The 25,399-nt window shown below is 37.8% G+C and overlaps 2 protein-coding genes across 13 annotated transcripts in view; one reads left to right on the top strand and one right to left on the bottom strand.

Annotated features, from left to right (window-relative positions):
• Window positions 1-25,399, bottom strand: part of GIGYF2 (GRB10 interacting GYF protein 2) — a 72,998-nt gene that overhangs the window by 22,932 nt on the left and 24,667 nt on the right. For all 3 annotated transcript variants that reach the window (XM_083616330.1, XM_083616328.1, XM_083616329.1), the window contains exons 7-8: window positions 24,425-24,465; window positions 2,338-2,517 (exon numbers count right to left, since the gene is read on the bottom strand). In XM_083616330.1, coding sequence (XP_083472456.1) covers window positions 2,338-2,517; window positions 24,425-24,465 — 221 coding nt within the window. The remainder of the gene's footprint in view (window positions 1-2,337; window positions 2,518-24,424; window positions 24,466-25,399) is intronic.
• On the top strand, window positions 13-24,416 carry KCNJ13 (potassium inwardly rectifying channel subfamily J member 13). 10 transcript variants are annotated; one of them, XM_083616360.1, is made up of 5 exons: window positions 13-2,141; window positions 9,108-9,196; window positions 16,925-16,976; window positions 17,549-18,029; window positions 18,970-24,416. In XM_083616360.1, the coding sequence occupies exons 4-5, from the start codon at window positions 17,552-17,554 to the stop codon at window positions 19,587-19,589; spliced, it is 1,098 nt and encodes a 365-aa protein (XP_083472486.1). In that variant the 5' UTR covers window positions 13-2,141; window positions 9,108-9,196; window positions 16,925-16,976; window positions 17,549-17,551; the 3' UTR covers window positions 19,590-24,416. The 10 variants fall into 10 exon arrangements, with proteins under 10 accessions (XP_083472486.1, XP_083472492.1, XP_083472483.1 ...); XM_083616366.1 differs by lacking the exon at window positions 9,108-9,196 and having other exon boundaries at window positions 17,552-18,029; XM_083616357.1 differs by lacking the exon at window positions 9,108-9,196.

The following is a 25,399-nucleotide window of genomic DNA, read 5'->3' as shown; positions in this document are numbered from 1 at the left end:
TAAGGGGGCGGGAAAGTAACTTTACAAAAGAGTCCCATAGGGCAAGAACTTGTTTGGAAGGAGAAAGGGATAGAGGAAAAGAGGATAGGGAAAAGAGAGGACAAAGTGACAGCACTTCAGAACGCCACTACAGCTTATGGTCCACCTTGAAACACGCATTTTATAAATATATCATCACTATTTCCCCTTTAAACCACAGGCTCTTTGAGCTATATAATTAATGTAAAGGACTGTACAACCCAACTCCATGCAAGTGGGCTTAAAAGAACAAAAACAATTTAACTATGAGTTAATCTCAGGGCAGCCTCACAATCTTTCTGAATAGCAGCCTCACAATCTGTTCAGCCACAGGGGGGCAGCCTTTGCTAGTAAGACCATTCTATGCGGTTCTATGAATCCAGACAAGTACCACTTTATGGGGATTACCATATTTTTATGCTTCTCTTTGAGATCACAGGCAGCATCTATTCTACTAACTCCATCAGTCCTAAAACATCTTCAAAACTGCTTGCCTTCACCCTCTGTCTGCTAGCTGACAATCCTCCTTTCTGGAGTTTGGAGTGTAGTTTGTAATCTGTGGTAATTAATTCTATTTATTTAATCTGCCCTTGTTTTGTATGTCACTATGGTGAAGTGGCCTGCTAGCACTATAATTCTGGGAAAGGATTTGTAGCCAACAAGCTTGTTTCTAAGGGCTGTGCAACTGTGCCCAAGCCTGCATGAGAATGAGGCAGGCAGGCACCAGCAGGTGTTGATGCACCTTTCTACAACCTGGGAGAGGTGAAGCATTTCTAAGCAAGTTGGTGTGAGCGATACTGGGGCTTGAAACGTGGTGATCTTCAAATGTGGCTTGGCATAAGCCACTTATTTTGGCTAACTTGGTTATACTAGATACAGGATACTATTTGTCATCCTGATAGAAATTGCCATTGGAATCAGAAGTCTTGGATGTAGCTGATAGGGCATCAAGCCTGCAGAGCAAAAGGAGAGGAGAGAAGTAGGGTTGCTCTATTACCTCTGCTGAGAGGCCTGCTGCCTTTGACTCTCCCTCCGCTGTCACCTAACAGCAGCCATTCTATCAGGCTAACTGTACTGTTTCCATCCCAACAATAATTAAAAGAACCGTAACCTTTAAGAACTGGTGCCTGAGATTGCTTTCTTCTCTTCCTCTCTCTTTTCCTTTTTCCTTGTGTGTCATGCCTTTCAGATGGCAAATCTGAGGGCAGGGACTGTTTTACTTACTTTGTAAGCCTCTCTGGGAGTCTTGGGTTGCACAGCAGATTAAAAGCTGTTTAATTAATTAATTAAAGCCTCCCTCTCTCTGTACACACAGAGAAAGAACAATACTTTGACCAACCAGTAAGGAACTGAGGGTTGTAGCCCAATACTGTTTTGTGTGACTTCACTTTCCTCTCCTCACTTACCCCAAAAGTCTTCCATATGCTCTCCAAAATCAGGAGTTTGGGAAGTCTCTTGAGATAGGGAGGCCTCTCAAGCAGATTTTTTTTTTGGGGGGGGGGGAGAAATATAAAGTCCTGTTGTATGTGGAAGTCTGTTCATGCAATAATGGATTCCACCTGAGACTACTGCAATGCCCACCTCTTTGATCGAGAACATTCCATTACACAAATGACAATGAGTAAGTGTTATCCTAAAACAGCTATATCTAAATTAAAGAGCAACTACAGAAAAACCCTCAGTATTCTACACAATGCGGCGTTTCTCTACACTTCCTTTAAAGTAGCAAAAATTACCCAATGATATTTCAGCCTCGGGACTTCTGTCAAAAGACAGATGGACTTATTGAGAACAAAAATTTTATTAGCTTGTTGTTCTTCATATGCTAAACAAGAAAATACTAAATGAACTGCAAGTACTTGTCCCTAAGTAAAATCTTCACATCTGATCATGTGGTGCTGGTTCAGCTGTTTCAATACTGTCAAAGTTAGACACACTGCTGCTTTATTGTGCATTTATCAGTTATGTCTGACGTCAGGAAGACACACAATGCTGTATTCTCCATGACAAACAGTTTTTCCACTTATATACAAGTAGCTGGAAGCATATGACAGAACCTCAGCCTCATGATTCAGAGTGATCACTAAAGGAAGCTACGTTTGGTGGAAAAGAAATCAGAACAGGTAAGAAGAGCTGCTTTTTTTCTAGACGTTCTGGAAAAAGTGGGTTAAACAAAACAACCCATTTAAAAAACTAAAAACGATTTTGCCATCATAGAACAAGCCTTTCAAATATTGTTTTAGGAAGTTTTCCTTCCAGACATTGCTGGCTTGCTGCCTCTGACCAGACTGTGCTGCACTTTTCCATATTTCCTCTCACCTGGACTATGAGGGCGCCATCTCTCACCATCCCTTCGCGAACCAGCCAGCCGCCAACCTCCATCATCATCTTCACCATTTTGCTCTTCCCTGAAGATGCGCCAGTTCTCGCTCTCAGAGCGTATAAATTCATGCTTCCTTCCTGCTGCTACGGTTCCAGCATCCTCAAAGTTTGGTCTCACTGCAAGCAAATAAATATGCAAGTATGTAACAGTCATTGTGAAGGGCACCTGGAATAGAATTCAGACCTTATGCAATTTAAGTCATAAGATACTCAGGTGAAAGAAAACAAGAACAAATATATATTGCTTTACTTTTCTTATAGTGATAAATGCTTTTCTTTAAGCTCTTCTTACAGTTTTTGTGGGCTAAAAAACAAATGAAGGATTTCAGACTTCAAAAAGGAGATTTACAAAACAGCTGTAACCATTTAAGAAAGTCAAAAGTTCAATTTGCAACAAGCGATGGAAGAGCATCTGCAAAGTTTGCATAAACAGTTAGATGCCACCTGATGTTCAATGAGAGATTGCTTTACCATAGTTCAGAGGTATCAAGGCACTATTCCTGGTCACATCAAAGTTTACAATGGCACAAGCATTCTGTTGTTGTTTGTATGGGAGGTGTTCTTAAGCACTGCATAATCCAACTCAGTAAAAATGTTCTATTTATCATCTTTAAAATGTAATTCAACATGGTCTTCTATTTACCCTAGAATAGTTAAAACCTACAAGCAGAATCTCTAAAATTTACATTTGGGTCAACAGCAATAAAATAATAATGACCAGTGCCAGATGACTAGCACTAAAACCTTCATTGTCATTAATTTCAAATAACAGAGAATTAAAATAACTGCTTCATCCAAAAAAACAATTGTCATAATGATGCTTAAAGAAATGATTGTCATTTGTGAGCAAACTAGGATAATTTTACATTCTATTCAATCACTTCCTTCCTAAAAAGTACAACCAATATTCACCCAAAGGGTAGATTTTGACTGGCAGCATGGGGATCATAGGGTTGGGCTTTGGCCCCTCTCCTGATGACAAAGGAAGGAGGAAAAATCCTTTGGGGCGTGGATGGCTCCCAATCAGTTTGTGAACTCACCAAGCTTGAACAATCATCAGAGTCTTGTAAGGAAAGCAACACAAAGGTGCCCATGTTCCCAAAGTAAACAAGGTGGCTAAAATGCCGTCAGGTAGAAGATATTGCGTCCCATAATATGGAAAGCCTGTTGTAGGGTGCTGCGGCCAAAGGCAGCTTCAATGGAGACACAAATTCCCATCTTGTAATGCATCATGAATGCACTGGGAGATACCCATGTGGCTGTCTTACAAATGTTCACTAGGGGCAATCAACCCTGGTAGAGTGGGCAGTCAAATTTGTAGGGTGAGATACAATTCACCAAGTTGTAGGCTATAGAGTTTCTACCTAGATAAGGTGGAAGGGTTAACCTTTTTGCCCAGTGAGTTAGGGTGGAAGGAAATGAACAAGGTTTCTGATTGTCTGATCTCTTCAGTCCTGGTAATATACACTTTAAGAGCTCATTGGACATAAAATGAGTGCCATGTCTTCTCTAATAGGTGAGAGGGGTTGGGGCAGAAGGTGGAAAGGATCAAGTTCCTGCTGAATATGGAAGCTGGAAATTACCTTGGGGAGAAAGGAGGGGTTCTTTCTAAGAACCACTTTGCGCTTGTGGAAGATACAGAGATGTCTAGCTATAGACAGGGTGACCAATTCAGAGACCCATCAAGCCAAAGTTATTGCTATTAGAAATACAGTGTTACCTCAGGTTAAGAACTTAATTAGTTCCGGAGGTCCCTTCTTAACCTGAAACCGTTCTTAACCTGAGGTACCACTTTAGCTAATGGGGCCTCCCGCTGCCACCACGCCGCTGCCGCGCAATTTCTGTTCTCATCCTGAAGTAAAGTTCTTAACCCAAGGTACTATTTCTGGGTTAACGGAGTCTGTAACCTGAAGCGTCTGTAGCCTGAGGTTCCACTGTAAGACCTTTCAATGTTGAGAAGTACTTCCTTCGGGGGCTCAAATGGAAGTTTCTGAAGGGTGGACAGCACTTTGTGAAGGTACCAAGAAGGGAAGTGGTGGGCATCTGGGGAACACTGTAGGATTGTTCCTTGTGGGAAGCATTTCATTAGGGGGTGAGAGCTGGAAGAGGTGGTGTGTTTGAGGAAGAAACAGCCGCCGCCTGATGTTTCATCAGAGTGTTGCGTTTTAGACTTTTGCTGAGGCCATTTTGGAGGAATGCAAGAAGATCCAGTACCGTTGCTTTGCATTGCTTCAGGAAGATCTTCCATGTGACTTTGTATATTCTTAGAGTGGATAGATAAGCGAGAACGTAAGATGGTGGAAAATACTGTGCTGGAAAACCAGAGATTCCAGACTATCCGGATATGTGTTCCAATGTGAGGCTGAGGAGGTGGTGTTTCGGTCACTGCATGAGGTGGAACATTTCAACTTGGAGATCCCAGGATTTGGTGATCCCCTGCTTGTTGAGGTAGGATTTCAAGTTAGAGTTGCCCATGCGTAGGAGCACGTTTGATGTGTAGGTGTGGAGAAAAGTGCATCACAGCCAGGTGGGCTGCTCCAGCCGAGTGTTCAGCTTCCTCTGGAGACTTTTGGGCATGGATTATCTGTCCCTCACAGCGAGACCCCAAATGTAGAGGCTGTCATCTGTGGTGACCACTATGAGGTAAGGGTCATGAAAAGATGTGCCCTTCTGCAAGTTTCTGCTAGATGCCCACTTCATCACTACCCACACTTTTGGTGGCATTTTGATGTGGTGATGTGGAATGTGTGTGATGGCCCACTGGTGGAGTACAAGAAACCACTGCAGAATTCTTGCATGCAATTAGAGAGGGTGCTTTGGAGCCAGACGGTCGATAGCCCTGCTTAACTCTGCATTCCAGTGGAGAAGCCATCAACATGGGATAAGATGTCTCTACCACTCTCTGGAAGCTATTTGGATCCATTAAGTGGTGGCGGCAAATCATTCAAATTGGTCCTACATCCCTGCAGAGGGGAAGGGTCACAGAGAAGTCCAGTTGCATCAGGAAGTAATCTGGTCATGGCACTACAGATAATATTAAGTATATGTCATAGAATAATTCCTCTCAGGGGGACTGGTTCGATAGCTGACATGTTGAGACAATGCTGTACACAATTACATATCACCTGTTACTTGAATGGACTGTTGGAGGATCAGGGATGGGAGGAACTGGTTTAGGGGTGCCAGACGTTCTATCATGTATCCATGTGATATAGTATTGAGAATCCAGTGGTCTGTAGTAATCTGACACCAAGAGTTGAAGAAGGCTTGTAGATGATCCCTGACTTGGGGCAGAGTAGCATCATTGGTTCTGCTGGTGGTTATTTCTGTAGGTGTTGGAGGGAGATATCTTGTTGTTCTGCTGCCTGGGTGGGTATCACTGCTGTTCCAGGAGGACTTCTGTCTGTAGTTTCTTCCTTGCCCCGGGGAAAGGTAGTTCTGAAAGGACTGGTTGGAAGATTGGTTGTAACCAGTATCTTTGGGTCACCAGTACCTTCCGCTTATCTTTAGTTTGATCAGGATATTCTTGAGGGCATCCTCAAGCATAAAATTGGCCCAGTCAGCAACTTTGGGCTGGAATGCCATGGCCCATGAATATCAGGTGGCGTGAAGTTGAAAAGTAATCAGGTGCTCAATGGCTTTATTAACGTCCCTGCCTGAGAAAGAGCAGTCAGAAGGACGGATGATAGTAAAGTGGAGATAAATTTCTCAGGTTTTTGTATTTCTGAAAAGGTACAGAAAGCCACAAAAAGGAGGGTAGGAAAGGGTGTGAGGCAGCCGATTAAGAAAATGGTGACAAAAGGTAAAATAAGAAAAATAACAGCCTGGTAGAAGTAGAGAAAATGGGGGCACTAGTGAAAGTGACTGTCCCAAAGAGTTTTTTCCCTCCTGTTTTCATTATCAGTGGAGGAGCCTAAGCCCAGCCCAATGACTCCACAATGCCAGGAGGAAATCATAGAAGAAGGGAGGGGACAGAATATCCATAATTAGGGTTACAGTTCTAGCATGCTCACTAGAGAGAAAGCCACACTGAATTTACTTCTGAATCTAAGGCTATTAACTGTGAAACAACACGGGTGTGTTTGTCAACAGGTAACAACATATTTCAAAGCTTAAGGGTACTGAAAAGAGAAAACACAGAACTGGATGAAATTATGTTTCAAATCCAACTAAGAACAGACCCAGGTATATTACGTTCTGAAGTTATTAAAAATGAAGAAGTAAATAGCCGCTCAGTCAACATTAGTACACACATACGTCAAAGTCTAAAGTATTCTAACGAGGAACGTAGCTTATAACCCTAGCATGTTCATTTCACTTGGTTTAAGTTACTTGGTGTGGAGGTCGGTGTTTGGCCATGATTTCCCAGGATGAAAAGGAAAAAGAAAAAGATCTGTGGCTTTGCCTCAAACTAATTGACTGGACTTCCTGAGGAGAAGGAGCAGTGAAAGGGCACCTGCATTCCATGTCTGACCCCAAGCCAGCAATGGTGTTTATGGAAAAGTTCAGATACAACAAAGACATCCAGCCAACAGAGTCTACAGCTATGTAATTTGAAGTTTTAAAAGGGACTGACTTCAAAGTACTAAAGTGGTGTTCTGGAATACAATCTTCTGAGAACTTGTTTATTGAGAAATTTTTTACTAGAATAGCAAAAAACAGTGTCAACAATCTTTCTATAAGACACTAAGGCACACTCACTCACTCACACATTTCTATTATAAAAATAAGTTTAATTTAGTGTCCGTTTTCAGGATCCTTCAAATAACTTTTAATTGTTGGCTACATAGTTTCTAAACCAAAGTTCCTCGAGTACAAGACAGCTTACAATACTGTGAAAGAGAGAAAGAAAATCACTGCACAACCTTGAATCATGACCACACACAAAGTGACTTAAGAAATCACTGGTCATCATTTTTAGGGTACAGGCAGACTAAAATGTAATCATATTTCATTTTAGTTTTGACCATCTAAACAACTTACCAGAATTTTCCCATGCACAAGTGCTTTTTCCTCCAAGAATTATGCTGTTTTCCTTACTGAAAGCTGAATTTGCACAATTGTATCCATACACATCAGTCTTCCTACCAAAATATTGCACTTCAATAGTCATGCCAACTATCCAACATTTCATGGACAGTATGTCTCACATGCGTTTAAGTTTGCTCTATAGTTCTGCATATGCCACTAACCTTTACAGATATGGCAGAACAGCTTCTTACCTGCATTGTAATATTACTACTCGCCACTCCAATCTTCACTGAAAATTGCATTTCTGAGGCAGAACACACATACTTCTAATATATGGTGAATCCAGTTTTTATTTTAAGATGTTAGTATAGTAATAGTAATTTATTATTTGTACCCCGCCCATCTGGCTGGGTTTCCCAAGCTACTCTGGGCGGCTTCCAACAAGTATTAAAAATACATTAAAAGTATAAAAGTATTTGTATATCATGATCTGTTAATGTTTCTTATAGTAAAAAGAAAAGGCACCATGCTATACTGAGTGAAAAGTATCCCCTTGTCTCCATACCCATGAAGGTCACAAATGCATGTTTCAATTTTAAGGTGCTGTGCCTCAACATGTATTACAAGGTTCTCTGCTAATGAAATGAAGAATTAATGTTTTGTATTTTGTGGAGAGTTTTTTAAAAGAAAAAACATGAGGGAGATTTTAGTTTCTAAGTAGCATTATATTGGTCTACATTAATAATTTTCACAGCAGGTCTTCAGTACTTTTACTGCAAACAATCACAGCCTTTGTTTCTCAGATCCTCTTAGGTCTGACGTTCGATCAAAGTCCTCACATCAGCAGCTAAGGAAAAATGTGAAATGCTGAACTGCACTACAAAGCTACCCTCACAGATCATGCAAGTGATTCTGAAAGGTAGACATTATGGGCCTCTTTTCGGCTCGTTTTTATTAGTCAGCTGTTACATTTAAATCTAATTTGACACAGCATAATGTAAACATCTCCTTTTGGTCATAACCATGTTACATGCAGCAATATCCTACATATTATTTGATGTAATTTAGATACAATCCTATGAGCAATGCTGACTTAACAGTAGAGGCAAAATAAGAGACGCAGTAAAGTTACAGGTCTTGCATCTAAAATTAGGTTGCAACTATGTAAACTATGTAAAACTAATTAGCAACCTTGATCTCTAGGATACCCATATCCTGTGCACCACATGGTACAAAAAACCTAAAAAGAGAAAAGTGAAACAGAAAGCACACCTTCACCTCAAACTGCCTGGTTTTGGTTAAAATAAAATATCAAAGAAATTGTGAACTCTAAATAGCTACCACAAGAAAACTTGAATGGAAAACAGTCCTGAAGAATTTCATTCCTTTGAACCTCCAAGTAAAACCTTTAAGTAAGATTATGCAAACCTAAAAACTCCATCCTGATTAAGATAAAAAATGCACCCCTTTCTCCAAGTAAGTTCGTGTGGATTTCTCCACAGCTGCTAGGGTATGTGTTGGGGAAAGAAAGCTCGAACAAATCAGCATTCTTTTCCACATGACCACAGCTAATTGGCCCCCCTGCAGACTGAATGACCAATCACATCAGCTTCATATGAAAGCCAACCCCCCACATTATAAACTGTGGAATGAGACCCGTAAGCCCATTTTGAACAAACATCCTTCCAAACTAGTTGTCAAAAGATTTTTTTCTTCCTTGGGATCACTATATACAGATACAAGATAGTTTGGTTCGTTTCCAATATCCAGGACATCCGCCTTCCTCCCTTTCCCTGCCAGGTAGATAAAAACTACAAATACACTGGTAAGTACATGATGCTAACATAGCATCACTTTTTTACATTAATATTTCCTGCTTTGTGGTTTTAGACTTTCAAAAACAAAAATGGAGTTTTGGAGGATTTAGACAGACCTGTTTTGAAAAATATCAATTGAAACACCAACTTCAAATATTGCAAGACTTTCTCAAAGGAGATTGTTTTCCAAACGAATATTGCCCAGTGACAACGTCCAGAACCAATTTCCAAAAGGAACAGTTCTGTATAGAAGATCCCTGGAAGTAACTTCAGCATCTTGCATGGCTCTTTAGCTTTTAATAAAAGGCATGAAGCACATCTTAGCTGTGCAATTCTAAAAGAGTATTTCTTTAAAAAGGTAACCATCCTGTGACCAGTCAGATATTGAAGACTGTGTACTTATTCCTGGAGATGTAGTTGTTGTTTTTAATAGTAATGTAGATGACCAGAGTTTTAAATTCAATTCCAGGTTCCAGCAATATCTCATCTTTCTATTTAAAAGTTTTGAAAAAATATGTTATTGCTTTAACTTATATAAAGCATGACTGATAGATGGTAAGTAATTTGCTAGCAATTTGTGTAGCAGTGTAAAGAAACTTCCACTTAAATTCAATTATTTAAAAAATCATTTGAGTGATTCTTTTGATTAGACACAGAGGTTTTCTGGTTGCTCACCACAGAATATCCATTTGAATAGAAATTAAATGTTATGTCACAAAGCAAATTTAAATTTTATTGGTTTCTAACCATATAAACAAACTTTTCGAACATGTTTCTTCATTTGTCTTACACAATGTCAGTGTTTAAGAAACACCTGATTGCTACCGATGTTAAGATTACTCGTTTGCCCAAAGCTATTTTATCTCCTACACATGGAAGATCCTATTTAAGGGGACAAATGATTGTTGTGAAGAATTAGGATATTTCATGCATGGTAATGTTATCTGGGGAATAGTTTTAAACTTCTAGAGAAAATTATAAATAGTCTATTCAATGAAAAAAAAATCAGTACATAATAAAATGTGAAAAGGATACCATTTTTATTTCATTGATACTATTCAAATGTATCACATTTGTGTTTTAAATCCAAAGGCACATGTATCAACCTATTCAGGTTTAACATACCTTCACTTATTTCTTCACTTTGTAGCTAGGTTACACTTAACCCTTAACTATTTTTGCCAATACTCATTTTGAGGCGTGAGACAAATTACAAGATCACACACACGCACACTCCCGCACATTCCATGTATATAAGTCAACAAGACTGCTGTTGGATACCTGCAATGGGGGAGGGCATTACCTGAGAGCAGCAGCGTAGCTTAGAGGTCGCAAGGCACACACCATGCTTTCAACATTTGCCGCCTGCCTAACGACAGACCTGCTATATTGGCACGAGTACACACACTCAACACTTCCTGCAAGCTTTAAGAAGAGTTTGAACAGGAACCTGTTCTTGGGGAGCACCATGGCAAAACTGCTTGACATCAGAAATGATGGGGGGGTGGCAGTGGGCAGTACCCCTTTGGTTGCTTCCTTGAAACAACTGTTACTTGCTCTAGAGCAGCCTTCCCCAACCTGGTGCTCTCCAGATGTTTTGGACTCCTACATCTGTCAGCCCTAGCTGGCACTGCTATGGCTGATGTGAGGGGTGGTCCAGAGCATCTGGAGGGCACAACATTGGGGAAGTCCGCTCCAAGCAAATGGCAAACTGCACAGCTGCAATGAGCAGCACCTAACACTGTTTCTTCAGACTAGTGCAGCATGTTATCTTTTACAAATTATAAGTGATATAATCTATGGCTTTAAACTTTTGCAAGTGAATTCAATTTCAAAGCCTTTATATTAATACTCTGTTAGAACATCTATGGAGAGAATGACTATGATATTCAGCAGTATAGAATACCTTATTCACATCAAATGGCAATATTTTCTAGAGGAATTAATGCACTATTCACTGTTACAAACAGGTACCAAAGTAAATTTTCTGAAGTGAGCTGGATGTCAAAACTACTACAGATTTTATAAGCAATCTGACTTAAATTGAAGGTGCCATTATTACAATGACTATCAATTAGGAAAATATCTACCTATCTATCATGGGATGTTAAACTTATATAACAAATATATAATTTAAGATACATACTTAAATGCTAAAGAAAGTGTATCTACTTTGCAAAAATGTAGTGTGGAAAATTTAAATACATTTGATTATTGCTGGTTTATATAGTACCCACCCTTCACCCTTAGGTCCCAGGGTGGGTTACAGTAGTAAAACACAAATGTAATAACAATTGCCAAATATCACTTTTAAGCAATGTTTTGTTGGCATTAAGAGTCATGTGAAAAATTTAATTGAATAGGAGAGTCCTTGAATCTTTACATACATCTATGTCTTAACTGCTCTTGTAACAAAGCAGAGAAAGCCAAAGGGACAAAAAAATCTGCAACACTGAAATACATTTTTGCTCAGTTATACAAATGAATAAATATTTTCAATTTACACATTTAAACTCCAAATCCAAATGCTTGGAAAACATTCATTTTCTAGAAATGGTTTGCAGTAAGGGGAGGGGGGAGTAGTAAACGGTAGGCGACAGAGTGTATAGGTCAAAGAAAAGTGACCAGAAGCCATGAAGTTGGTGAATGCAGTCAAGTGGAACACAGAAGCTCTATGTCCATAAATATCTGATGTCTTGTATAGATACTATCAATCTGTTTTCAAACCCATCTTCATGAACTCAAGGACTAAAGCAAGGGTAGCCAACTGGGTGCCTGACCACTAGAAGTTGTTTGACTACCGCTTTAATGAAGCCCAGCCAACATAGCATAGGGGAAATAGGAGCTGTAGACCAACAGCATCTGGAGGGCATTACATTGGTTACCACTGGACAAGAGGAGTTATTTTCTAATTGTTAATTAGAAGTTAAGATTCTCAAAAATTTTCACCTAATGCAGAAGCCTATGAACTATGTATAGAACTTGACGGGGTGTGTGTGTCTTATTTTTAGAGTTAGCAAATAAGTGGTACAGTATCCTTTAATAGGCACATATGGAAGTATAATGGTTTGCTAAGCTGAAAGTATAGTGCAGAAGTTTTTGTGAAAAAAGTTTTATTTTTAACTCACTGAGTTCTGGATACATTTGCTGGAGATAGCATCACAGCTCTACAGCTGCACACTTGAGAAGTCATAACTCCAGGTATATCCAATTTATTAAAGTTAGAAATACTTATATAATTCTCGCCACTATAATTTCTCCCCAGATTCATTGATTCTAAATATTTAAACAAGGTTACAGAGAGAAAGCAATGAATTAGTAATCCACTATTCTTCATTTGTTGATTTCTGAACTTTGTTCAAACCACTGCACACGTACAGCCTGTAGAATTTTCAATTTTTTTAAAAAAACACCATCAACTTGCAGGTCTATCAATTTGCACATAAACACATATCAATTCAAAATTAATATTAGAAATTCTCTTAAATGTCTAAAGCAGAGTATGGGGCAGAGCAAACCCACTGAACAATAATGTTAAGAAAAAGGGGAAATCCAGGCATACTTTATTCTAAGTCCTCTTTGTAGCATTTATACAACTATTGCCTTTAAGTAGTTGATTATGCCTATAAATTTCTGAGCACAACATGGTTGCATTCTTGGGAAGACAGAACTCCACATGTTTCAGAACTACAAGTATCCGAACTGGTTGAAATACTCCAGTATACTGAAGTCATAGTTGATTATTTCATTGATATATCTATGAAGTAAGTGGCAGAGACAAAAATGGAAAATTCCATGCTAGAGATTGTTAGGAAAGATATTGCATATAAAATGGTCAGAATGGTCCTTTATAAATCTACACTGCAGACACATTTGAAGAACTCTACAGTTTTGGTTACCCCATCTAAAAAAGGGTACTAGAACTAGAAAATATGCAGAATTGGGCAACAAAATAATACATAACTGAAGCACTTTTCCTGTAAAGACAAGTTAAAGAATTTTGAGATAGTAAAAAAAGGACAGGGCTATTCAAAGCCATTTCCTTTAAAAACAACCAGTTCCCCAAAGCCTGTTGGAATAAAACAGTATTTGCCTGCTGGCTTTGAAGCAACTCCTTTCTCTAGGAAAGGAGTTCCAAAGTTTCGGAGCAGCTACCAAGAAGGCCCTCTCCCATATAGTCCTTCAGATAGCCTGAGCTAAGCTGCATAAGGGCTTTATAGGTCATAAATAGGACTTTGAATTGTGCCTGGAAAAAGACTGGTGTAGCCAGTGGAGCTATTGTAACAAGTAAGGTTCATGCTCCCTGGCGTGCAGCTATTTAGGCCAGTTGGTTTCTGAGCACTTTTCGAAAGGCAGCCCCACATAGAGCATGTTACAGTAAACTATACAGGATGTAATGAAGGTGTGTTAAGTTTATATAAAACAATGTTCCAAAACAGACAGCTCTTGCAACTTTTGCATATGACTACCTCCTGGAAACAATAAATAAAAAGGAATGTTTGAAGAGTAACAAGTCAACTGTTTTTCTTGTCTGAGGAGGTGAATTAGCGGTAGATATAATCCTTTTTCCAACTTTCCCAGTAAGATAATCCTTTGAACACTAGAAGTTCCTTGTCCCTGTCTTTACCTAGTGCACTGGAATCCAAGCCCAGCAAGGCAAATAGCAATTTTTGTGTGCTTCAATTGTAGTTGATCAGGTACGTAGTGGAACTCTTAGCTCAAAAGTGCATTCCGCATACAAAATGAACATTAATGAACATGGGTCAGGCAGAATATCACTATTTCAGTAATAATTATTATGCGTTGTTATTATTTAGATTTCTTAAACATTATTCACTATAAAGTCCCAAGGTGGGTTACAGCAATGTAAAAATACAGTATTATAATCAGTTTTAAAAAATTACAATCAAAAGAACAGGGTGGGTCCTAAAAACACCTCAGTTGTCAAAGGCCAAGGTAAAGAGGTATGCTTTCAATGTATAATGAAACCTATATAATGAAGATGTTGGATGCCAAGTTAAGGTTGCTTTCATTCAGCCGTTAACAGAGATTACTATTAACAAAATTTTAAAGTCCAGAATTCTTACACAGGGCCCAATTATGCTGTTCCTTCCTTTAATTTTTTAAAACTGTGTTTTATTTACCATATTGCTAGTTATAAAAACAGAAACGCTTAAATATGCAAAATATAAATATATAACTACAAAATCTTAAAAAATAAATTCTCACAAAAGGCAATTTAGTGCCTATGGTAGGTTTAATACTTATTTCAAATACCAAGCATCACCTTCCAACAAACCATGTATAAAGTAGCATCTTTGTTTAAAAAGTTGAAACTGTCAGCATTACTATCACAGTAGGATAAAGAATCAATTCATAGGTCTGTATTTCAAAAAATTGTTATTTTTGACGCAGACCCTACCTCCTCTAATGAGGTAGGGACATATGCAGGCAGCTCAGCAGGCTATTACATGTAATACAAGGCATGTGCACACCTGCCACATCACAGTCACACTCAAGCCTTCCACTAGATCAAAGGATGCAATCTTGGAGTTCACGTTATTCCTCTGGTGATCGCTCTGGGCACCACACATGCAGTGGACTGGCTTGAACCCATAACATAAACTTGCATGTTTAGCATGACATTAGGATTGTTTGCTTTCATTTCAAAATGGTATTTTTCTCATCATTTTCTCAAGTCAAGAAAAGTTCTGCTTCTGACAGTCAAAAGTCATGTTCAAAGAGTCTCTTTTAAAATTTCAAATGCAAATTTTATAATTATTTTCTACCAGGGAACAGTTCAAAATGAATACTTTGTTGAACTCTAGCCACTTGCAAACTACAAGCCTCAGTTACCGTGTTTTAATGGGCTATAGAAACATTGTGCTTATATTTATATTTCATTGGCAGAAATAAAATATGATGACTTCACTAATACAATTTTCCGATACATTATCAGAACAGCCATTTTACTTGAAGTGCTCATATGACTTAACAGAATGAAATGACGGTGTGGAATTTTTCCCAAATTGAAGGGAAAAATCTCTTTTTAATAAGAGAGCTCATTTTATGCTGGAATGAAACTGAGGCACTGGTATTCAACTTTGTTTTAATCAGAGCAGACCCATCAAAATTATGAACATGACTTAGAGCCATTGATTTCAATAGGTCTACTCTGAATAAAATTTACCTGAATACTTACTGTCAATATGTTTTGCTAGTACAGCATGAGGGTGAAGAGACAGAGCTGTGGATCATGGAACCCACAGATCAAAAGTTGCCTCTCCGGTGAACAAAGCTTCAGGTCCCTACAAGCAGAATTGGAATAGAAATACTGACCTATTTTACAGCCTACAAAGACAATTACAATAATGTATGTGGAAGACTTTTGAAAAGTCTAAATACATACAGGCTAAGTATTATTACTAGCATTTTTCATTGCCCCATCAGCTTTATCAATCAGTCATGGCCTTGTTCACCAGTGCTCCCAAATCCCAATTATAGACACATCTTGCTCAATCCATGAGACTTCAACTTACTTTTGCTGTAAGTTTAAGCTTAAAATGTTTCTGTTGAGAGAATAGCAGTTCTACACTGTATATTGCATTATTTTTTCATTTATCATCATCATCAATAATAATAATTTTACTTGTTAGTCACTTGCTACATAAAGTCTCTAATCAACCTGAGACATAAGCATGGAACATAACAATAAAAACCATTATAATGACTCATGTGCAAGCTTAGCAAAACAGCAAAAACAGAGTTGCCAAGTACAACATATGCAGGAGATAAGCATCTGATTAGCTCTGCACAATCAGTGAACTCTACTCCACATTTTGTCAAAACTGACTGATTGTAAATATCTTAGGTGCTGTAGTACTATAAAACAGTGCAACTACTTTTGATGACTGGCCCATGACTAATTTGTGTGTTTTTTATTTAACACATTTTTTATATAGCTTGATTATAATTAATCTCAAAGCAGTTTAATACACCCCACCCCAAGGAAGCCACCCTACACATTTGTAAAGAATATATTTCAATCAAATTTATTATCATAACTATGCCTGTAGTAAGCATGTATCAAATTACAATGCAATCATTTTCGCATTTTTCCTGAAGGGGAATACTAATGTCTAAGTATTTGGAAAATGTGATAGCCCCCCACCAGAAGTTGTTATTTTGAAATAAGATATCTGGATCCCATTCAGAGAGAAACAAACAACACACAATGATTGTGCAACAAGATGGACCAAATATGTTTCATTTTACCATCAATATTAGATCAGATCTGCTGCTCTGTGACTATGTCATTCAGCAGTTACCCCAGTTTAATCTCTCTTTTCAAATATGCCAGCATCCTTTCTCTCACATTTTTCATTTCAACCAGTCTCTATCAAATAGGGAGACACCATGATTGAATATTTTGCTTTCTTTTATGTTTGTTAATTTTAAAGCTGTGAGCTTTTTCTGCTATAAGAGAAAAGCTCATAAAAAGCACAGGGATTGATCTTTTATTTTCCGAGATACTCAATATTTGTAACTCCACAGGAACCCAAGCTGCCACACTACAGTATTAGAAACATGATTAAGGACACATAACAAAAGCCTCACTCCAGTTTCCCCTTTGGCAAATTGGGTTTAGAGATGATTTTTTTTTCCTCAGGACTTCTCTCGGCTTATATAATTGCATAATATTTTCCGTATTATTCTCTATCCCCTTTTTAATACAGCTTTACAACAGCACTGGCCTGAGTATGTTCAGCAGAAGAGGCTATATCCCAGGTACCACAATTCTAGACAATAAAAATATCATGGTTCGTAGCAGTAAACATATTTAGGTAGAAAATCCCACAAGAGCTTATAATGAGGAAATTTTAATTTATTATATTTGATATGACAGCCTTCAGATGGCCACCAAAGGAATATATAGAACATTTATAATATTAATAATAGCTTTGATAGTGTGCTTTGCTTAAATATTAAACACATATTTGCTAAAGTTACAGAACACACCTCTGAATTTCAGAAAAGTAAGACTTGCAGTACTCCTTCACTATCAAACTAACCACTAGACCCACAAATAAACCTGAGAAGTCAAAAAGTTTGGCTTACGTTTCTAAATTATCATCAAAGAAGGATCCAACATTAATTTTTGTAGGTAATCATTATCGTACAATGGAAGCAGTGGCAAACCTGGCTCTCCAAAGTTACTTTTCTCAGAACTGCATGTTTAAAGACCCCCTTGGCTAGCTGCAGGTAGCGTCTGGTCCACTGCCAATGTGTCAGAATCTCTGAACATCATCTGAACTACAGATAAACAAGCATCCAACAGTTTTGTTTCTTTTCATTTTCAGAAGATGAGGACAGAAGTGATAGAAGGCAACAACACCAAACCTAGTGCTCCTCTCCTGGCCCAACGATACCCAAGAATGGTCACAAAAGATGGACACAGCACACTACAAATGGATGGTGCCCACGGGAAAGGCCTGGCATACCTAAAAGATGCTTGGGGAATCCTTATGGATATGCGCTGGAGATGGATGATGCTGGTATTTTCTGCTTCTTTTGTCCTCCACTGGCTTGTCTTTGCAGTTCTCTGGTACCTACTAGCAGAAATGAATGGGGATCTGGAGATCGATCATGATTCTCCACCTGAAAACCACACTATTTGTGTAAAGTATATCACAAGCTTTACAGCTGCTTTTTCTTTCTCACTGGAGACACAGCTCACTATTGGTTACGGCACAATGTTCCCAAGTGGAGACTGTCCAAGTGCAATTGCCCTACTTGCTATACAAATGGTACTGGGTCTGATGCTGGAGGCCTTCATCACAGGTAATTACATACAATTTCATAACCTAGTGCTTTTATGTTATAGTTTAAATAAGAGCTTTGTCATAAAGCTACAGCAAGAAAGCAAGGATAGGGCTATGTCACTCAGCATTCTGAGAAATACTGTTCTTTGATGAGGATGTATTTCCATTTTACAGTATGAAAAGAATTATTAAACAGCAACTTGTACTAAACATCTAAATAGGTGGTTCAGTTCTTCCCAAATGCATGCTTTAGTTCAGAAACCTTTTTTTACATTATTTTAAAAAGTGTGATTAGTTAGTAGAATTAACTGCCCATACACATTTGCATAGTTTAAAGCTAACAGATGAATCCTTAGCAGCTTAACCAAGAAATGAACATTTACATAGTTCAATGCAGTATTTCCATAAGTATGCTTAGGACTGCAGCAAAGACTTTTTACTGACAAGTTATCAATGACTATCAGAGAATTTTCAAACCCTGCTATGTTTTATTGAAAATAATTTTAAATGAGTTAATAAATAAAACTGTTCTATGTTACTGAAATAAAATTTGCTATATAATAAATGAAGCTTATAACAAAATAAACCTACTAAGAGATTACTTAGCAGACAATTAGCCTGAAATGCTAAATCAGAAAGCAGAGACTGTGGGTCTTATTTTGTCAAAAGCATATGTCATTATTCAAGTTCACAAAGATGGTGGAAAATATTTTAATGAACACCTGATTTAAAAAATATTTACTATAAAAAGTATTTTTGTGGTTTAGGAAATTAATGTGATGGACCTGAAGAATGTGGGAACATCATTAAAAATGTGAAATACTTATGCTAATAATAAATATTGTGAACCTAATACAGTGCAACTTGCTTTAATTGTGTTTCCTTTCAATATACTATAAAGGGAATTAGGAAACTATAATTACACGCACAATCTATATGTAAATTCTCTTTTTATTTAGGTGCATTTGTAGCAAAAATTGCCCGTCCAAAGAATCGAGCTCTCTCCATCCGGTTCACCTATTCTGCTGTAGTGACACACAAAGAAGGAAAGCCATATCTAATGTTCCAAGTGGCCAATACTCGCCCAAGCCCACTCACCAGTGTTCGGATTTCTGCAGTTCTTTATGAAGAACAAGAAAATGGTCAGTTGCATCAAACCAGTGTGGATTTCCATCTAGACAGCATCACTTCAGAAGAGTGCCCTTTCTTTATCTTTCCTTTAACCTATTATCATCCCATAACTCCATCTAGCCCTCTAGCCATTCTCCTGCAAAGGGAGGCTCATCAACATTTTGAGCTAGTAGTCTTCCTTTCTGCCACACAAGAGGGCACTGGAGAAACATGCCAGAGGAGGACATCCTATCTTCCATCAGAGATCATATTACACCACCATTTTGCCTCCATGTTGGTTCGAGGTGCTAAAGGGGAATATCAGATCAAGATGGAGAATTTTGACAAGACAATCCCAGAACTTCCAGCTGCAGACTCTAAAAGTTCAAAGAGGACTGACATGGAGATCCGCATCAATGGGCAGCACATTGACAGCTTCCAGATCTGTGAGACTCATCTGACTGAATAGACTTTGAATGTGATGCCAGCTTGTTTTCGTTTTCAACAATTGGATTAGACTACCACACCAATGTTTTCACTTTCCTCTCTATTTTATTGTGCTCTTTTTGTTCTCTCAATATCTTTGACTTCAGAACAGTTCACAGAATAAAGAGCATAGCATCCATGTAACTGGATGAGCCACTGGAGTAACTGCACAAAAACAGAGTCAGGGACAAGAAACACTGCACAAATTATGGGAAAACAGAACTGCTACCTGCTGAATTCACTAGACTATGATTAAAACTGCACTGACCCTGAAACAAGAGACTTCCAGACTCAGACAGCTTGTCAAAATTCTAATTAAATGACATTAAGGTAAACACTGTGGCATTGTAGTAGAACTAAGAAAAAATTCACCTGAAAAGGCCAAGATCCTTCAGATTTGTTGAATCAGTCCTCTCGTGCTATACAGTTACAACAGAATATGCTGATGTCTAAACATGCTATGAAGAATGTTGCTAGTATTTTCTGTGGCAATGAAGTTGCAATCCTGCTGTGCTTGTTTATTAAGGAAAATCACAAGCATTTGCTGAAGCTTTGTTCCAGCAGCTAAGAACAAGTTCAACACCCGTAGGCACTTTCGTGATGAAAGTGAATGGCAAGAATTTTTACATGTATTAGACTTAAATATTCTATATTGGAACTATTTTCATACGGAGAAACATGCAATAAATTTAGCAGACAACAGGAATTCATCGATCTCTATTTGCAATTCTCCTCTCAAGGATAATCAACACCTCATATCTCTGCCTTGTTGCAAGTCAAAATCTAATTACTCCTGTCATCAGAAAGATCCACTGCTTCCCACATTTATTGCAGTTTCTTTCCAAAATAACCATTCAGTTAATAAAAACAGAGATAAAATGCATGACTGTGTAAAATAATTGTACAAACATGAATATAATTATGAGACATTGAACATAAGGCTCTATGCCAAGTTGAATCATGATTATTACCAGAACCAATTACAAGAACTAATGGTTGTTGTTTTTTTTAAAAAAATTAAAATGAACCAAGTTTTTAAATGGTCCAGAGGACCACGTTTATGGCTTCTTCACATTTGTTTAGCTAAGGGCACTAACTACTCTGCACTCAAAACCAAGGAAGAGCATCATCAAAATCACTAAATACTTGTATGTTCAAGGATAATTAAAAGGCTCTTCTCAGAAAACATTGCATAGGTATCAATACTTTACTTTAATACTGACTTGTGGTTATGAAGAGCCTGGCGTTTTTTAGCTCTTGAACGTGGATAAACATATTTATATGCATATACTAGTGTGGATGTTAAGATTTGTTACCAAATCATAGAGTATTTTCTAAGAAACTCTCTCTTATTTCTCCCAAATCTAAAAAATGGTTTTGTGCCTGATTATAAAGATTTGGATGTTGTGGTCAACTGAGACATGGTGGGGCTATGGAACAATCAGCTGGTCCCAATGGTGCTAGCTGCCAATTCACAGCTGCTAAAAGGCAACTCAAAGAACCAGCATTTTACTAACATTACTAATGTTGATGTTCTATGTAAGCAATGCTAGAGTAGTCAGCATATACGCAGATGGGAATAAGTGTATTTTTGTAACTGAATGTAAGAAAGCAGGGGGTCATGCAATCTCTGTGTTAGAAATAGTTCGTTTTTGGAACATAATCACATCATAGCACTAGACCCTTGTGATCTCTTACACTGTAAGACACACAGGGTTGTTGAAGTATTTCTTCCCTTGTCTGTGCCGAGGCTTTAATCTTTTCATTCACAGTGTACTGTAATAATGGATTAGCCCAATGCAGAGACCGGATAGTAACAGCAATCACTACCTTGGATTAATATACATTAAATTGTACTTGTACTCACTTTATTCTTTGTCCAGCATAGTCACTTAAAAAAATTATCTCCCTTTTACAGCATTATTAACCTCACATAGTGAAGCTTAGTCTCCCCCCCCCATTCTCTAATATTTAAATTTTTGTGGGAGGTCCTACAGCTTAACGTATTCCATGTGCACAATAAAACTAATGCAAAACTTCACTCAAAAACTGAACAGTCCAGTCAGGATGTAATGTATTTGCAAACTTTTCTACATAAAAAAGGGTATGTGCAGTGCCATTATGGTTTTTTCCTGCCACGTTAGTCCAATTTCTGACTTATATATCAATTTAGAGGGGCAAATTATCCTTGTAAGCCAATAGCTTTGTCTGTAAGGTACTGTAGGACTAATATTATACTACTGCTTCAAAAATTCAGGAAAGACAAGTTGCATATATTTAAGTACAATATACAGCACAAGGTATGCAGTTCAGTTAGACCACTTCAGCACTGAGTACCATGCTAGAAATAAGCTGCCAATAGACAGAACCTACAGCTAACCATCCATATTAAAAGCAAGCATTTTAACTTCCAACAACCATCTGCATCCTACCTCCACTGCACTCTCTGTTGGGACACTGCAAATTGCAACAGGTATCTTACCCACAACTTACTGAAAAAACATGAGCATAGATTGGCAATGTTCACATGTATCACTCAACCATGGCTAAACCATGGTTTAGCATTACAAACTACAGCAAGCTTCAGACTCACCTCTCATCCTCAGGTGCAGCCATGAGGAAGGGTTCAGAAACTTTCATTTCACATTTAGACTTCAGCTTGTTGTGGTCCAAACCTGGACAAACTGTGGTTAGTCTTAGCCATGGTTAGTGGAAACAAGCCAACTTCAAACCATGAGTTATGAAGTTGGATTGTTGTCACTAGCTTCAATTAAGACTGATCACAGTTTGTGGTTCAGATAAAATGCTAAACTGTGGTTAATAAAAACATATATGGAAGCTTCCTCCTAATGGTCATGGAAGAGGAGAAAACACAAGCCCTAGGCTTGCCATGACTTGAACTCATACCACTAAACCAAGGTTAGCTTTACAAGCCATCTCTTGACAAGTTAGATGCCTATACAAAACCCCACAAAGTCCTACGGCTTCAGTGGGATGGACTTTGGGTATCATAATTTTGAAGATTAACCTATCTTATAGAAATGTGGAAGAAAAATTAGAAAAGGAATTGTAAATCATCTTTTGCCCTGAAATGCCTTATAAAAACGATATAAGTTACTTTTAGGAGCCTAAATATTAACTCATAGCTATAGAGAGAAAAATGTTACTAAGTTCAGACAGTGTCCAAGAAACAAAATGATTTAAATCTATGTATGATTGAAAGCCAGAGGAATTGGAAATATGCCTTCTAATTCTGTGTTACCAACGTCGTAAGAACTAAAATAGAACAGCACAACAACATAACTTAGATGCTTTAAAGGGGATTCAAAGGGCATTAAAACAGATGGCGATTCATACAATTTTCAAGTTTTGATCACCATAGAAATCTGGCACTGTTACAAAATTCAGAGTATATATATTAAAAGAATCTCCTAACAAAGAACAGCAAGCTGCAGTTAAGCACTCAAATCCTATTGACTTTCAGAAAGAGTGCTTGGTGGCTATTAGCACCTTTAAAATTCCTCAGAAAAGCCAAGTTCTTTTCTTCAACTTGAGAAACCAGTTCACCAAAAACATTAGGAAAACAACAGGCCCCTATTTCACAATACAAATGACCTAGTTCACACATAATGATAAACCACAGTTTAGCATGATGAGGATGAGCTGCAGTAAGTCTTGGGCTTGCACATTTTTATCTTCCCAAGCATGGCCACAAATAAATGGTATGAGTAATCTATGATTAATGAAAGTAAGCTAGTTTCATAGCTCATGGTTTGAAGTTGTCTTGCATAGTTAACACTAACTTGTAGTTTGTTCAGGTTTGAATGTCACCATAAGCTATAATTAGTTTAAAACAAAAGTAAAAGCCTGAGGCTCACTCTCATAGCACTGTGTAGGGTGAGGTGCAAGTTTCTCTTCTCAATTCCTTTCTCTTTTTTTCAGAGAACTAGGAAACAGGGGGAGAGGCAGGAAGCACAGGCTATCTGCACCGTAGGTTGCCTGTATATAATAAACCAACTCCTATAGACAGCATCATTTTTTGGACTACCTGATCCAAGCCAATGAGTTGTAACTTTTATGCAATTGGGTTAGGGTTATTATGGACTAACTAGGAAGGGGTATTAGAGAATTGTTTTTTAAAATGTTATCTTGCATTACACTGCAAAAATGCTCAGAAAGCAAACTACTTGAGACATAACATGGCATGATCCAAAACTTTACTTTGGTCTTATCACCACTGAATGCATCCAATGGCTTGCCAGAGCAAATTTCAGCACACAATTTAGCAAGTAATTTTTAATCCCATTGACCTCATTACAGCCCAAAAATTGGCTGTGTGGCAGAGCAATCTTGTAGCATGACCAGCTCTAATGGGCATATGATTCACTATGTACCCCAGCCAACTTGAGGTCATGTGAAATGACCCTTAAAATAGCCTGCTGCTTTCAACAAGATGTGTATTATGAAAAAAAAAATGAAAAAAACACCAAAGTTTTTTGGTCACTAAAAAGTAAGAAAAGTTCAGTATTGTGCTTTAAAATAATTATAATGTAACTCTAAATGAAGTAGTACACAATTTATAACTCCCCCCCCCCAAAAAAAACTCACTCTCTCCAATTCATACAGGCCAGGCTCTAATCCAATTCCTAAAAATGTTGGCCTATTTTGTAAAAGCACATATCTAATCCCATTTCCTAAAGATGCTGGCCTATGTTTGCATATGATTTTGATAATTTCAGATTTAGACACTGAATCTCAATTTCTTACTAATAAAACAAAATATAGATATCCATACCATTTAAAAAACAACCCACATACCTGGTTCTTTTCGGCCTGGTTTTTCAAACCGCCTGTCCCCCCTAAAAAGGCAAAATAGCAAATTACCAAAGCATTTGGAAACACTTAAGACAGGGTATGGATCACAATTATTTCTGTGATGTACGAATAACAAGTTGAAATAATGTTTATTAATAGCATACTCTGGACAGAATATATATACAGATATAGGCATCAGAACAGGTAACAAAAGTCATTCTGAAGACAAACCTGTAAAAACGTGTGTTACTGGTATATTTCTACTATCCATTTGCCCTAACGATCAATGTTTTGTTATATTATTGAAGTTCTTAATAATATTTGTTATTGTCAATGCATGCTTCCTATTTTAGTGCATACTAATGTTCCACGAATATCAATCTACATTAGCTTGATGACACTAATTTACTTGTCTCATTTTAAAAAATCTGATCTTGATCTGTCTTCTCATAAACTAGGGTAAGTTTATAAAAATATAACACATATGAAGGGAAATCCCCACTGGTTAACTAATATTTGCTTGTTGGAAAAATATAGCTGATGTTTTCTCTCTCAGCATTTCAAGAAGACATCAGGAAGAATTAATTTGACCTTTTTGAGTCACAATTTGTGTTTTTCCTTATGTGGATCAATTTATTTCAACCCATTAGAATATAGTTTAGTTGTTTTAGGTTAGAATCCACTGTGCTGCTTAAGATCATTCAAATGGTTTGTGCTAGCCCAATACAATTTGACTTGCCCTTGCTCTTTGAACACTTAAATCAAATGCCATTAACACAAACTGCTTTTGAAATTCTCCCTGGTTTCAAAAGCATTGCCTTGAAGCAGAGGCATTTGCTGTTGAGAGAAATAAGTCTAAAGTCCTCTTCTGATTACAGATCTAATTCCTTAGTTCTTTGGATACTGACCATAATCTCTTCTCTCCTAAGCAGGTTCAATTCTTCCTTGTTCTCTTAGTAATTCCAGATAAGTACTAAG

This window comes from Podarcis filfolensis (assembly GCF_964270895.1).
Source record: "Podarcis filfolensis genome assembly, chromosome: 5".
In the NCBI taxonomy this organism is placed as follows: Eukaryota; Metazoa; Chordata; class Lepidosauria; order Squamata; family Lacertidae; genus Podarcis; species Podarcis filfolensis.
Note: the sequence above shows the minus strand (reverse complement) of the source record. Positions and strands in the feature narration are given on the sequence as shown.